The following is a 17,127-nucleotide window of genomic DNA, read 5'->3' as shown; positions in this document are numbered from 1 at the left end:
CACGTGACCGACAGATTCGTCAGATTGAAAATTCGTAAGACGGACACGTGACCTGATCAAAAAACTGTTACAATGTCATTGAAGCCAGTAGACCGCCGGCGCGGCGTAGGAGAGGAATTATTGTATTTTACCACATAAATGATAGTACTTTTATACTGATAATTAAAGCAATTCATGCAAAATTATTCCCTAACCATTCCAAAATATCAAAAATGCACAACGTTAATATTCAAGTTTACACTTCTGCCGGCACTCCCGGTATGCAACCCGTTGTTTATTTATTGGTTAAATCACGCTTAATAAACCCACTAAACAATCCTTCGCGTTTCCAGAGGAGAGCAAGAATGCCGCGCGCATCTTCACCGAACAATCGTCCACCCTGCTGGAGCGCCTCGAGGTGCTGGAGCGGCAGCTGCACGAGCGCATCGCGAGCCACATCCCGCGCGACCTGGACTCGCTCGAGCACCTCGTGCTGCAGCACAAGGACTGGGAGAGCTCCGTGCACGCGCTCACCAGCCACGTCGAGGAGGTGCAGGCCACCTTCAGAGGTGAGCCCCGAGCCACTGCTGACCTGAACCTACCGGGTCAAACGACTGATTGAATTTCTCTGAACCTTTTCTATCACAGCCAACCTCTGGTAATCCGTCTACTCACACTTCTAAACAAATTTTAAATTAGAGATCGGACAAATCAGTTGACAGCCAATTATCGCCGTGTGAAAGTCCAGACCCTCCCGTGTTCCAAGCAATACGTCTTGCAATGTAAATTTCCTGGTATCGTGTGCGGGTTTAGATTTACAATCTAATTTTGTAACCTTTGAAACGACACAGCAAAATACGCCTTTCACAAGCAATTTTCTCACGCTTATGTTTGTCTTCAGGCATTGCCCTAAAGACACCAGCCATGAAGAAGAACCTCGACAAGGTCATGGGCAAGTGGAACGACATGCAGTCCAAGAGCCAACTGTTCGTCGAAAGGTGAGTGAAATTCTTTCATATTCATTGCAAAGAAAGAGCAATAAAGAAATATTTGAACACCTTAAATTCCAAATATACTGAGGTGTGTGTAGTAGTGTAAGATATAGATATACATAAGTTGACGATGTATGTTGAGTTAGTTACAATACAGACGCTCGCGAGTAAGCATGTATGTAGTAGTTTTTCAAACTTTATCTATGTCTATCTTAATGAACAAGCACGTTAAGGTGATATGGTTATATCGAGGACAACGCCACTTCGTCACCTTTTTACTTAAACTTAACTGTCGCTAACATTTCCATAAAATGTTGTATGTCTACGAATATATCAAACATATGAGCTAAATTCAACCAATTATCTCAGGTGAGTAGGGATTAAATAAGAATCTTATATATTATAATACCGATTTAAAGCGGTTTCTCGATAACACACGAGTTATATCCAAAAAAGCGGCCAAGTGCGAGTCGGACTCGCCCATGAAGGGTTCCGTACCATTTATGACGTATTAAAAAAACTACTTACTAGATCTGGTTCAAACCAATTTTCGTTGGAAGTTTGCATGGTAATGTATATCATATATTTTTTTTAGATTTTTCATTCCGTTATTTTAGAAGTTACAGGGGGGGGGGGGCACACACTTTTTTTCACTTTGAAAGTGTCTCTCGCGCAAACTATTCAGTTTAGAAAAAAATGATATTAGAAACCTAAATATCATTTTTGAAGACCTATCCTTAGATACCCCACACGTATGGGTTCGATGAAAAAAATTTTTTTTTTAAATTTTTATGACGTATTAAAAAAAAACTACTTACTAGATCTCGTTCGAACCAATTTTCGGTGGAAGTTTGCATGGCAATGTATATCATATATTTTTTTTTGATTTTTCATTCTGTTATTTTAGAAGTTACGGGGGGGGGGGGGACACACTTTTTACCACTTTGGAAGTGTCTCTCGCGCAAACTATTCAGTTTAGAAAAAAATGATATTAGAAACCTCAATATCATTTTTAAAGACCTATCCATAGATACCCCACACGTATGGGTTTGATGAAAAAAGATTTTTTGAGTTTCAGTTCTAAGTATGGGGAACCCCCAAAATTTATTGTTTTTTTTCTATTTTTGTGTAAACATCATAATGCGGTTCATAGAATACATCTACTTACCAAGTTTGAACAGTATAGCTTTTATAGTTTCGGAAAAAAGTGGCTGTGACAGAATCGGACAGACAGACGGACATGACGAATCTATAAGGGTTCCGTTTTTTGCCATTTGGCTACGGAACCCTAAAAACGCGTTTCCTTACTTAAATCCCATATAACTGCGAAAGCTGTAAGAAATATTTGAAATCGGACAATAACCAAATACACCTATCTATATTCTTATGTAATGTTTACAGGCTAAAATACGTAGAAATCGTGGTAAACAGCATGGAAGAGAACCACCAGAGCATCACCGAATTCGAAATCAAGCTCGCGCAGTTCAACGACTTACCCAACGACATCGAACTGCTAAAAGATGTAAGTAAACTAGTTCTACGTTCTTTCAAATTCAAATGAGTATATTCAACAGCAGAAGCAGCCAAGCAAGCCAGGTGTTTAAAATTATTTAAACACACATATTATTTATTTATTTAACCTTTATTGTACAAAATAATACAATCGTACAAAAAGCGGGCTTAATGCTATAAGGCATTCTCTACCAGTAAACCTTCGTTCGAAGCAGATAATTTGTAGGAGAGAGTGTGATTATTCAGGGCTGAAAAGGGTTTGCAGATCATTTTGAACACTTCTGATGCTTACTACTCGTATATTTAGTCAGGTCATAAGTTCTGTCACAAAGGTTTTGACTGACAAAAAAGCTTTAGGTACAGATCCCTCATTATTCATATATATAGGCTGAAAGCTTATTTAATGCTGAATTATTTACAATATAATTTAACGTAATTTGTTGTCTCAGTTTTGCATAATTCTATTCGGAAAAAAGTTAAAAAAAACGTGTAAAAAATACGCGACCTGTTCAAGGTGATTTTGGTCCCTTTCATTTATTTTTCTTTTTACATGGTTAATCGTACATAAAACAAAAGCTGGATCTTTTATCTTTCTTAAAATATATAATTCATGTGTATTGGTATAGCCAAAATTGCTCCAAACCTACTCGTTCGATGGCAGTAAAAAAATTAGCGTGTCACTGAAAAGCACCCTAAGTTTGTATGATATTAAACATAGACACAGAATACAAAACAACAACATAAAATTAAAGGTACAGAATTGTCGGTGAACTGAATGCTGGTGATAACGTTCTAATAAAGTAGGTTCATACAAATAAACAACTGTAGTTATTTTATGTAAAGTACTCTTAAAACAAGCTTTCAAAGCATGGCAAACTTTTATTTATTAAAAGCTTTGTATAACAGTTTGTCAGTCAAAACCTTTGTGACAGAACTTATGACCTAACTATGTATACTAGTAATTAACGTGACATAGTATTTTTCGTTTTGACTGAAGTCCAAATGATTACACTAAATTGACTTAAACATTAAGATATGTTTAAGTCAATTTACCCTCCACAGCATCTCCTCAGTTTACAGATGAATACGATACCCGGCAATGTATGTGGAAACCTGTAATTGGCTTCTCTGATACATATTTATGTTAATCTAGTTTTAGTTTACTTAAGCTGTTGGTTTTCCGAATAAAATAAAAGAAATAAATATCGTGGTCAGTGACTCTCTTGTATCTTTACACTCGAACTTTATATATAGACTTGATATTAATGGAATCCTCGTACCTTTCGCTCAGATGCACGAAGACCTGCTCCGCATGCAAGTAGCCGTGAGCAAGCAGCAGATCCAAGTGGAGCAGATGAACGACGACGCGGAGAACTGCCGCCGCCTGGTGGAGAGCTCGCGCGCCGCGCTGCCGCATACATCGCTGCCGCGCGCCGGCAAGCACGCCGACCTCGAGCGCCTCGACAAGGAGGTCGCGCAGCTCAACACGAGGTGGAACAACGTGTGCCAGCAGCTGGCCGAGCGGTCAGTACCATACCATAGCAGGTGAACGACGACGCGGAGAATATAGAATACCTATCGTATTTGATAATTTATTTGAACTCTTATTAGAACTATCAAGACATTCTTAGATAACTAGAACCATCTAAGAATATCTTCTTAGGTCGACGAACTGACTAATGTAACTGCGCAGTAAAATTTTAGCGAAAGTATGAATGGCATGATGTTTATTCCAATATTCGTTGCAGCCTTCGAAGCTGCGAAGCCGCATACCAACTCCTGCGCAACTACAACGCAGGGCTCGAGAAAGAAGCCGAATGGATCGACGACTCGTTCGGCAAGCTGCAGGCGCAGCCGCCCATCGAGGTGCGGCCCAAGGAGCAGTTCGAGCCCACCAGGGTGAGTCACCTGCCGACAACTACCTGCACTGGTATTCGCAATATCTACGTGTCGTGGCCAGATCTGAAGCCGGCTGTACAGTCATCGAGAGTCTCGGAAATAAACCGACCCAATCGGAACTGGACGAGACGAGACGAGAAGGGAGCAGTATGTCCAGTAAGCTGCAGAGATCTGACCCTCCCTTCAAACAAGTTTCTATGTAGGGGGTTAGTTATACCTGCAGCCTACTGTACACACTCGTTCTCGGCCTTTCTCGGGGTCTTGATGTGGCAACCATTTCATGAAATGATCGATTGGCCACCACAAGAAAAAATCAGGCCTAACCTAACCATATCATGAAGTGATCAACTCCAAATGACATTTAATGTAATTATCAAAAGCTGTGATCTGGCCACGACATATGCATCGATGTTCAACAATTTTCAATAGCTTTTTGTCAGATTTTCGAACAGTTGGTCGTTTTTTAGAGGTCGACAAACTTCGTCATCAAACGTTGATCGATCGATTGGTGTAGTGACATGCTGTTGTCAATACAGTTAATTGACTATATTCTGTTCTGAACCTTACTACAAACGCTATTAGGTCCACGTATAGTCAATTAAATGTATTGCTTTTAGTACAAACAGCAACACTCTACTGTCCATCGGTGGACCTTATGCCTTTTGCAATAAAGTCTACCGATGGACAGTTAACAGTGTGGGCGGTGGTACTGCTGGCCGTCGCTTTTCGCTCGGGTTATTATGCATATTTATTGCGAATACTATGCCTCCGTTATAACATTCACCATAACTTTAGCAAGATTTTAATTGTTGCTGGCAGAATGTACCTATTTTCAGATATAATTGTCTCCGATGATATCGACTTGTTAGGCCTCGAGTCCTTTCTTTCTCGTCTTCAAGTTGGTCATACATATAAACCAGTTATTATAACCAAAAAGCATGTGGTTACTGACATAAACTGGAGACGTGGGCTGAATGTGGATTACCACTTACAGGTCCTAATTCAAAGTAATTGCATGCACAAATATATTAACTTCAAAGAAATAAAAAATATACATACCTACTAATTATATATTGACTAAGTATTGGTTTTAAATAAAATACTCGATAAATTTGCATGTTGTTCAACCTATAAACCTAAACTATATCTTATCTGGCACAAAACAAGGTTGATTTTCGCACGTGTGTACCTTATTTACTAAAAATATTCATTTCTGGGTGTCTTGTGGTTCCGATTACAGAATCTACTGACCAGTGTTGTGGAGCGAACGCCAAAGATAGAGAAGGTTAACGTTGACGGTGGCAGATTCATAAGAGAGGCGAAGGTAAATCACAGAACACTAAAACACACTACAGAATTTACTAAATCTGTGACCTGTTTACGGACTGGTTCGCAATTTGAAACTTGTTTTTCGAATCAACATGTTTTTAAAAACAAAATAACTGATAATCACTCAGGGATGTCGATTCATTTGTTTTTTTTGTACGTTATTTTGTTTTTGATTGTATGACAAGAAAATTTGACCATTTAAATTCGTCAGATTTTCTTACAATTATTTTATGGTGTTAATTATCCCTCATGTATATAGAGTGAGGGTTGTTTATGATTGTCGTTGGATGGAAGATATGAAATAGTTCAGCATTTCATCACCACCTTTCCTCGTTCCTCGTTTTCGCTTAGACGTTTCGTCTTCTTCTCTATTGGGTCTCTTCGTCTTTTGTCTATGAATCGTCGCACCTTTACTTTTAGACGCACGTCCGCTTTGGCCGTACATACCCCTGGAGTGATTTTTTTCCGTAGTCTTAAATCCGTAGTTATAATTGTAACGCATGGGATCATTCCAGTGGGTGCTTTTGCGCTTATAAAATAACGCTCCACGCCTTTTGTGATTAAAGTGTGTGCAACTTATTAACATTAACACGTATGTGTGATGTGTGGATGAAATATGATGGAACCAGCACTTTATTACTGCTCATCTGAAATCGCATTGTGACTAAGCGAAATAGAATTAGCAAACAATTATATTACGCACCGTCTTGAACATTCTACATTTGTGATTCAAATTTTGTACATACCCATTTTAGTAAGACCTTCTTTTACATTAAAAGTATTATGAACAAGAGCTCATAATTATATTTGTCTAGTCGTCTGTAATTGAGGTCAATGATCTCAGATGACTACCTTTGCATGCATTGTTTGGGTCTATCATTGTAATGTTGCATTTAGTAAAAAAAAATTGTTTCTTTTTTGCTTTGGTGATTTCTTGGGGTGTTATTGCACGAGAAATGGGTATGAAAAGTAAAGTGTTTCGGTGTTGCACGCTTAAAAAAGATAAGTTAAAGCTTTGACTGTCTCCCAGCATGATATTCTCCTGGGATATCTTGAAACTGAACAAATTAACTATAAATATAGATTATGAAAGTATGACGTTTGAAAGAAATGTGCCAGTTTTGCGTGAAGTACGAACGACTCTTATGTCTCACAACATATATAAATCATTCCGAAAGTAGGTATTGTATGAATGGCGAAACGAATGTCATGAGAATCGATTTTCTAATATTTAATGCTTAATTATAACAAAGCAGCTGATTGCTCTTTTTTCAAAATCCCTAAACGAGGTATTTTAATTTAATAATTACTGAAAACGTCAACAGAATATATAAAAGAAGCATTATTTCAAAAAAGAGCAACCAACTAACTAACCTAAAATAACCTGCTTCGATCCTAACTCGACTTAGATCCACTCATCGAGATGCCAGCGTTACGCCGAATGGCTGTGCGACGAGGTGCACCCCTCGCTCGACATGAAACAAGTGAAGCGGCAGGCCGAGCTCGACCAGGCCGAGAGACACCGCAGCAGGAACAAGCCCCTGCCCGAGCAGAGCGGAGCGGAGAACGTAGCCAGGGAACTGGATGACCTGAACGCCAAGCACCAAAGATTGTTGGACATGCTCTATGAAAGATTGAGGAGGATCGCCGCCGCCAACCCTGGAGACATTGTCACATTGGTAAGTGTTTTTTTTTTTGCACATTTGGAGGCATTGACGAGTATGTGATGCCATATTTTCGGCTTCTAAGTGGTGAAAGCTACTCGTCAATGGGCAATGGGTCGACCATTTTCTTTGTTTTCGAAAATTCTGGAAATTATTTGAAACTGGAATATGTATATATTTAGCAATAGTTTTTTTTTAAATACCATATTTTAACCCTTTATAAGGCATAAAGGGTTAAAATATATTAACTTTCACTTCGAAATAAAGTTCAAAGTCGGGCGAGAAATATAGTCCCTCTGCCTTATAAATTCTTAAGCTATTTCAGAATTTTCGAAAACTGAGTAGTTTTTTAGGACTTCAACTAGATTTAGGAATACTCTGATATATTTCACACAACGTTTAGGTTGAATGTTGAATGACTATAAAGCACTACATTTTATTGCAGTGCCAATTGCACCAATTAAAAATTAAGTCATTTATTGAGTAATCGAGTTATTGTTCTATATATATGACCGCCCTGACACTGGTTGTGTCATGTTTAACGTCCACTTTCAAGGTCGTTTCAATAAATAGGAAGCGGAAATGTTCTGAGCACGCGATCCAAACTGAAATATCAATCAAAAAGTTGAAATTGAATTGAGTTGAAAAACAATTGAAATGTACAATTAAATACAATTACATTATACAATTAATTAAATAAACAAGTTCAATACTTCACGTCATACTCTAAGAACAAATAGGGGATATTTCTCAAAACGGCTTACCGCGAAACACGAAAATCGAAATATCGTTAACTGCCTCTCTATCACTCTCGCGTATTCGAGCGATAAAGAGGCAGATAACGAAGTTTTGATTTTCGCGTTCCGCGGTAGGCCTCTGTAAACAAGCCGCCTTCATGCATCATTGTCACAGTGAAAACTTCTCAAAAAAAAACTATTTAAGGCATAGTATGTATGAGTTACTCTATGGTTTAGAATATGTGCTAGTGCTGCTCTCTGGCCGCAGATCATTGCAGTCATATTCTCTACTAAATTACTTTCTTATGAAAAGATTAAAAATATTTAATATCGACTTTGACATTAAACTGTTATGAAAGTTCGTTAAATTTTGAGGAAGTAAAAAAAATATACTCATAGATTTAATAATAAGTTGACCGAAACGAAGATTAGATTTGGCTTTACGCGATATATTCTCTAAATTCCTGACACGCCTATTATTTTATTTAAGTGATTCCACGTGCGAGCAACGTTCGCGTGTTTACGTATAATTCACGACAGTGATGTCACCACATTATGTCATTAGTTGGCCTCGAGGAGGACCGGCTAATGCCAAGATCAAGATAGGCGCCTTAACGACATTTCGTTTTTACATGCTTTTCATATTTCCATTAAGAGGTCTGTTATTATTATCATAGCCGTAAGAAACTTGTGTATGTGAAGGAAACTCGTGTTTTGTTGTGTTTTTAAACCCTTTTTGCGTTATACAAAAAAATACTTTATTTCATAATCACAATGTTTTTGATCTAAGGGATGATGCCTCTTAGTAAGCAATTTGTTGCCTGTGTTGGGAGACACCGCTAGTCCTTAGGTTGTGATGTCTATTTTAATCAATCTTTAACCGGTTCATTATTTTGTTAGCAAAGATTTTAACTTGCAATTTATGTATGTATGTTCGGGTCAAATCTTACAATCTAAATTAGACCCACTTCCCATTATTCGATTGCGCTGAACCTTACATACATGGAAGTTGGGAGACAATTCAATTATGGTACCCTCGAGCTGATCTGATGAACGACACAGGAGGTGACCGTGGGAACGGTGTGATAAAACAACGCAACTGAATTGTGTTTGAGTTTGTAAGAATTATCTCGATGAGTATTAGTTACCCGTTGAAAGAAAAGTACAGTCAGCGACAAAAGTTTGTATCAAAAATATTTTTATTGACTAAAAACTGTTTATTATTCACCGTACGAGTTTAACGTTGCATAGTCTCTATATAACTCGTAATAATAGTAGGAACTGGACCCCCAACCTATGCTCTTAGGACGGTCGTATTGTACAATAAAAGTGAGTAGTTTATTACCTAGCGGTGTAAAACGGTGCGCAATTCCGAGCACATTGTTATGAAATGTGGCAGTGTGAAGGTCGCCACACGGATAATGCATTCGCTGCATTGAAAATTACTCATACTCCGCCGAATTTTCTGCCATAATACCTACTTGACTATCACATATGTAAGGCGACTAACTGTCGTACATAAATAAGTGATAGCAACAAAGTTTACAGATGATCCGATAGTTTTGTCTGTTGTGGTACTACTACTATTAGCTCTGTCAGCTAGAAACCTCGCGAGTATAACTTTAAACTAAATAAATGGATGGTTCTGCCATTTTGAAAAAATCCATATACTAACAATAACGAACAACGTTTTTAGGGTTCCGTAGCCAAATGGCAAAAAACGGAACCCTTATAGATTCGTCATGTCCGTCTGTCTGTCCGATTCTGTCACAGCCACTTTTTTCCGAAACTATAAAAGCTATACTGTTCAAACTTGATAAGTAGATGTATTCTATGAACCGCATTATGATGTTTACACAAAAATAGAAAAAAAAACAATAAATTTTGGAGGTTCCCCATACTTAGAACTGAAACTCAAAAAATCTTTTTTCATCAAACCCATACGTGTGGGATATCTATGGATAGGTCTTTAAAAATGATACTGAGGTTTCTAATATCATTTTTTTCTAAACTGAATAGTTTGCGCGAGAGACACTTCCAAAGTGGTAAAAAGTGTGTCCCCCCCCCCCCCCCCGTAACTTCTAAAATAACAGAATGAAAAATCTAAAAAAAATATATGATATACATTGCCATGCAAACTTCCACCGAAAATTGGTTCGAACGAGATCTAGTAAGTAGTTTTTTTTTTAATACGTCATAAAAATTTAAAATAAATTTTTTTTTCATCAAACCCATACGTGTGGGGTATCTAAGGATAGGTCTTCAAAAATGATATTTAGGTTTCTAATATCATTTTTTTCTAAACTGAATAGTTTGCGCGAGAGACACTTCCAAAGTGAAAAAAAGTGTGTCCCCCCCCCCTGTAACTTCTAAAATAACGGAATGAAAAATCTAAAAAAAATATATGATATACATTACCATGCAAACTTCCAACGAAAATTGGTTTGAACCAGATCTAGTAAGTAGTTTTTTTAATACGTCATAAATGGTACGGAACCCTTCATGGGCGAGTCCGACTCGCACTTGGCCGCTTTTTGTTTAACCGCTCGTGCCAATATTGATACCCGAGCTATCGAAAGATTCCAACATTAAACCACGAGCTTAGCGAGTGGTTCGGAAAGTGAATCTTGAGCGTTGCGAGAGTTTCAAGACACGGAGGTTAACGAATTTTGCCACCGCGTGATACACAATTTTTTTTACCGCACCAACGCGAGGAAAATACTAAGTACTAACTGTAAAACGTCGAACCAAATCAAATCGAAATCAACGTTATTAAATGTTAATCATTTAAAAGTCAATTCTACCAGCTAACATACGGAAACAATTCAAAATTTGTATCTTTCCAATAATTCCATCTATGTCTGCTACCAAGCCATAATTGGTAGCCACAAGTTAGATTTAAAGTGCCAAATATGCAAAATCCCACACATTGAAGTAATTGTAAAAACCTAGCCTTCTATTTATTTACGCCATGCAATTAAAGTCTCGATAAAGCCTCCATTTATCGTCCACCCACCGTCTGAGCTCATGCCGTGGGCAGCGCCTTTATATGGCAGTTGAATAAAGACTGTTTGGCTTTTAAACCTAAAACATATCCGCCTGTGTAAACAGGCATGTTTTGTCCAACTGGGTGATGTGATGTTATTGAAGTCAGGGATTATCTAGCTAAAATAATCGCGTTTATGTATTATGGATGGCATATATAATTTGTCTCTAACTAGCAGATTAAGGGTCGGTTGCACCGAACTATCTGTCATCGTTAAAACGTTCGCTAAATTTTGTTGTATGAGAAGTTTTATAGTTCAGCACTTATTAACGTTGATCAGTACGTGAAGTGTAATTAGTGCAACCGGGCCTAAAGTGAAGTCCAAGAAAAATTGCTAATAATGTAAACAAACCGATTTACCTTCAATACTGCATAATCACGCACTGTTTGAGGACAAACATGATCTTATCAACAATGTATATATTTAAATATTTTATTTGTATAATTTTTTTCTAAAAATATGTGTTAGTTAATAATATTAGGTTAGATGTCAAATGCCAACAAAAGCTGACATATTTTTTTACAGTATTTGCTTTTTCTATTGGACTTCGGTATAAGTGAAAAGGGACGACTCAATGTCCTGAATTTAGATTAGTTCAAGATTAGTTCCCGACCATGTCTTCATACATAACTAATTTTAATAGACTTTATTTTGTTTTGACTACCTGACCATCTTTGATACTGACCATATCGCCTCGAAATAATTGAATGATACCAATAAAATAAAACCTGGAGCTTAATACGTCAATTATACATCTGGATTACATTAATACAGCTGCAAACGGCTCTTAAACTTCAATTTATAATATTGAATGATAATTGCAATGCTTTGAAGAGGCATCTTAAAATAGTGGAGTAGCGGCGTACTTACTCTTATCGTAAATAACTATTATAATAGTCATATTTTACGAATGAAAATTTCATGATAATGCGGTTTATCAAGAAGGAATCGAGATACGAGATAAATTGTTTTGCTTTAGTGCTACTCTTAGGGCCACTTGCACCATCTCACTAACCCGGGGTTAACCGGTTAAACCTGGAGTTACCATGGTTATCAGTACAATTTGACACTGGGTTAACGGTTTTGTGGGATTCTGCAAGTGGCACTTAGTGGTTTAATCTATAACGGTTTTTGTCCGGTTATTTAGATGGTTGGAGTCAACGACTTGAATTCTTTATTAAACACTGTCAAAATGACAGAGATAGGGACAAACGAGTATCAGCGGCTTGTTAGATTTGACATGCGTATATAAATAACGGCATTAAAATGTATCCTGATACAATTATTTAAGCGGAGGCCAAATATTTTCGGAACACAATTTAAGTTCAAGTTCAGCACGCTTGATTTTACAAGGGATAAGATTGATTTAGTAAGGCTTACACCTTGAGCAAAGACAACAATCGGTAGCTATATTGAATTAGTAGATAGATCAAACACCTTTGCATGATACCGCAAAAGGAATTAACAAACGAGAGCTAACAGGGTTACATCATAATTAGACGGGAAATATCTATTACAACTTCTCATTCATCTGAGTGAATTTAATATTTTAGAAGTATTACCCTAGAAACATTTTAATTGGTTGATCAGATGGAATAACCTGAATCGTACTTATCTTTGCCTGCCTTGGATTTTATTAAAATGTAGTATTGTTATACACTGAACGTATTAGGTCACACTCTGACCCACACATATCTCAACTGTTATAAGGTAAACTATATTTAGACATTACGTGAACTGGTATAGTTAAATCGTTGTCATTCGTATGGTGCTAATTTAATACTGTAAATGGAACCGGTTTTTTTATGACGCCATATTGCCCCTGTTTTGATCTTGAATAACTTTTTTACATACTGAAACATTAATGAATTACGTCTTTACTTTTGAACTAGGGTTGCCAACTATTTTTTGGTGGAATATAGTATTTTCCAGAATAAGGCATTAAAAATATAGTACATTTCAACAAATATAGTACTTTTAGATAAAATGCTTAACATAAGTGTAATATACGTTTAATCATACTTACTAGCACTCTGGTAAGATTAGTTATGGTAACGATTTTAGAGAAAAAATGTAAAATTGATAGATTTAGTCGTTGAAATTGTACTCATTTTGTACTTGTTATTTCTAATAGTTAACAGAAGTTGTACAATTTCATGGACTAAATCTATGAATTGCGACTAAAATCGATAACGGCCTCTTAACTATTCCTTTTATGTAGACTACTCTCTGTTGTCAAATTCATCCTATTCCTAGTCTCCAGCTATCATGCCATCAGTTAGTCATATATATTATGTAAAACTGCTCACTCGTCATCTCATACGCCCAGTAATAATAAAGAGTAAAAAAAAAAATCTTTTTAATAACAAAATTTATTTAAAGTTTAAATTTATATTTTTTATTGAACTTTGTGCACTTTTTAGTAATGTCTAATTTTTAATAAAATGAGTCAGCCCTGTTGCATTCCTCACGCCATTTTGTCTTCATACTTGAAATAATTTTATTTGATTAGAATTAAATTGATAATCGATCTTGAACAAATTAGAAGGATGTCGGAAATATAGTATTTTAGCGTACTATATATTTTTTCAACAGTATATAGTACAGAGAGCCAAAATATAGTACAATACTATATAATATAGTACGGTTGGGAACCCTATTTTGAACTCACATTTGGGCGGAGATGAAATATTTCAATGAGATCATTTTAAGTTCCTATTACGATCATATCATTGGACCCACTTAAATAGGACATAATAGGCGTGACAAGTCTGAGCAACCAGACGGATTAAGTACTTGCATCTTTAATGTCTCGGGCGTGTTGTTTGTATTGATGAAAATGTTTAATACTTTATCGTACAAAGTAATTAAATGAGAATCCGAAGTGCCGACTCCAATTTTAAATTACTGCGAACGTTCCTATAGAATTCGTTAATATAATTACTCATAATGACGTCATTTTACTTGGAAGCTAGCAAGTTAAAAATGTTATTCCGCCGGCTAGTAGGTACTTAACTAGTCTTAAGTGCGAAAAAGTTCTAGCTTACTAAATTCTAGCATATTATTCCAGCTACGCGATTAATTAATTCGGCGATTTAACGAAAACCAAACTTTACTAGTAATTCAACTTTGCCAGAACTCTCATAATTCAACTTACTATAGTGATCTATCAGCAAATAGTTGCAGTTAAGTTGAAGTGCTGCTGCATTTTTGACGGCAGAATGTATTTGCGTGACTGCCATCCGTGAACGGGCTTTGAACCTGCCAAAATACCGCATCGATGGACGTCGGTCACGAAACTCAATGAATGGGCGAAGGGGTTTTTGTGATTAGGTTTTTGCTCTACTTTTTGTCCTTATGCGCTGATGACAGACAAGGAAAAAAATTGTCTATTAGCGCCAACGCTCTAAAAAAATCTGAATATAAACAATGTCAACATTATAGTTTAGACTTTTAATTTTGAATTTAGAATGATTGGTACGTTCAAATTTGGAACGGTGAAGTAGTGTCGTGCCCTAACGCATCCGTTATCCAAGGCCGACAAAATTAAGCTTGAATGGTTAATTTAACAATTTTATGTGACGGCAGTATATTTACTGAATAATCTAAATCATGAGTTAACTCTCAAGGTTTTTCCTCGATATACCATCCGCATACAAAGAGTCGTTTCACCTCTCGCCAAAAACGGCCATGTATCAAGTACGTGTGGAATTCACGAGAGTCAGTGTTGTTATTACTTGGGTGACGTAAGGCGACATCAATCGGCATGGTCATGGTGTCAAGGTTTGCAGATTACTCGTTTAAATCGAATACTAAACAGTAAACGGGGATAGCCAGTTATGGCTTTAAATAATCTATAGCAATTTGATTCGGTAAGATTAGACCAAATGTCAGGGACTCGAATGACTCGATATCACATGCGAAATAAAGATAATATGTTTGTAATGTAATTGTAGGTACAAATACATACAAAAGACAATGTAACTATCCTTCATGACGCCCCGCTCAAAACGGGGAGCAGAACTCCTTTTTAACCGACTTGAAGAAAGGAGAAGGTTATCAATTCGACCGTATTTTTTTGTATGTATGTTACCCTCCGTCATTTCTCAACCGATTAGGAAAAATATTTTTTTGTTTGAATGTATACAGTCCCTAGTTGGTCGCGATTTTGTCAAAATGGGATCCATGAGGAATCCAGGGAACTGCTCAAATCTTATAGGCATACATATAACGATAGCATTTTAATCTAAAACAGTACCATTTCATGAAGTGGAACTGCTGAAGATGACCAGAATGAGACTCTTTAACAGCGCATATTTTGGCGAGCAGTCCTCTGTTGATATATTTTATTTTATCCTTTTAAGACTGCACAAAACCGGGAGGAATGGAAAAAACGGAAGAGGCCTATGCTCAACTGTGAAACAGAACAGGCCCTAAATAATAATAATCCTTCAAGAATGACTTTGAAATTCAACAGCAACTCTTACAATGACGTGTCAAAGGACACTGCATCGAATCATTCATTCGAACTGATAGCAAATTCGATACGATGACGCGTGCTAGTGTTAGTAGTGCGCGAACGACGGCAGGCGACCGACGCTCGGCGCAAACTAAACCGCTTCACGAGCGACGAACGAATTTTACGTTTACGAATTTCGAAGAGTTAATGAGTGTTTGAGTGCCAGTATTTTTGGTGTTGTGTTGAAAGGTTGTCTATGGATGAAGTTAAAAAAATGCTGTGTTGTTTCAAATATGTTTACGTTTCTTTGTCAAGGGTTTTTATCAGAAACCTTGACTTTACAAGTTTAGACTTTCTGTAATTTAGAGACCGGCTTAAATATTACTTAAGTATATTTTAATACATTTGATAACTTGATACGTCACGCAGATTATCCGACATTGTATATAAATAAACATAACATACTCGTACATGTGCTATCAGTCAGATAACACTCGAAGATAGATCTACAAGCCGGATTGGTGTACAAGCGAATAATTATTCGTTAAATGTTAACTTTAAATCTTTCCGAATTGAGTAATGGATGTCAGGGAATTTAAGATTTATGGTTACGAAAGTCAAACATTTTCGACCGGCGTTTCAGATACGAGGAAAAGCACGTTTAAAGTAAAACTACTTTTTGCTAAAACGCAATTTTGCGGTTTGTTGGAACGAGATTTAAATTGAAAACCTTCTTTTTTTTTAAACATCAATTCTCGTTTTTATAGCTCCTACTGTAAAACTTTGCGTTTGGAATTAACATATTTACCGGTTTGCGACAGCAAGACAATGCGGGCTGCAACATGCCGTCTTGTTTGGATACGAGTACCTGATAAGGTTTATGCTCGGAATAAAATTCGATAGCTAACATTATTACGATAGCTTTTTGTTATTATTACGAGATAACACAATGCCGAATGATAACTTTATTGATTTCTTAGAAAACAATTATGGTATTAATGCAACAAGCTACTGTAGGATTCTTCTATTCTGATTATGAAAAATATATTGACATTGAGAGTGTAATAACTAGATAAATGATCTTAAGTAGTAGTATTATTACTTATTAATACTATCTTAGCTTAACAAGAAAGTGATATCATAATGTTGTTACATACTAACATAATGAGCAAACTTATCTACAGTCGAAAAGTTTAACAACTCACTTAAAAACCTTAGATTAGATCATGGCGCACCGTGACATCACAGCTAGTTTCAGCAAAACGAAACCAAATACATGCCGGAAACGTGTTTGTTGTTCATTGTTTTTTTTCTTCGTCTGGCCGTTGACAGATCCTTGGAACGTTCATGTTAGAAATTTTGGAAAATATGTTTTAATTCGGAGGTTGTATAAAAAAACAATGCTCATACAATAAGTCTTGCTCTTAAGGATAATTAACAACAGCTTTCAATTACCGGTATAGACATAAAATCAGACTTAATCGATCATTCGTTGTTTGTTACCTGATT

At 36.6% G+C, this 17,127-nt stretch overlaps 1 protein-coding gene across 1 annotated transcript in view; it reads left to right on the top strand.

The window, feature by feature from the left end:
- The window catches only part of LOC133530438 (microtubule-actin cross-linking factor 1, isoforms 1/2/3/4/5-like), a 164,446-nt gene that overhangs the window by 54,309 nt on the left and 93,010 nt on the right, over nucleotides 1-17,127 (top strand). Inside the window, exons 19-25 of the mRNA XM_061868349.1 lie at nucleotides 333-548; nucleotides 881-977; nucleotides 2,373-2,493; nucleotides 3,775-4,007; nucleotides 4,232-4,382; nucleotides 5,623-5,706; nucleotides 7,121-7,390. Of these exons, the coding sequence (XP_061724333.1) occupies nucleotides 333-548; nucleotides 881-977; nucleotides 2,373-2,493; nucleotides 3,775-4,007; nucleotides 4,232-4,382; nucleotides 5,623-5,706; nucleotides 7,121-7,390 (1,172 nt within the window). The remainder of the gene's footprint in view (nucleotides 1-332; nucleotides 549-880; nucleotides 978-2,372; nucleotides 2,494-3,774; nucleotides 4,008-4,231; nucleotides 4,383-5,622; nucleotides 5,707-7,120; nucleotides 7,391-17,127) is intronic.

Source organism: Cydia pomonella, chromosome 22, assembly GCF_033807575.1.
Source record: "Cydia pomonella isolate Wapato2018A chromosome 22, ilCydPomo1, whole genome shotgun sequence".
In the NCBI taxonomy this organism is placed as follows: Eukaryota; Metazoa; Arthropoda; class Insecta; order Lepidoptera; family Tortricidae; genus Cydia; species Cydia pomonella.
The sequence above is the reverse complement of the archived record's forward strand: the minus strand, read 5'-3'. Positions and strand labels throughout refer to the sequence as shown.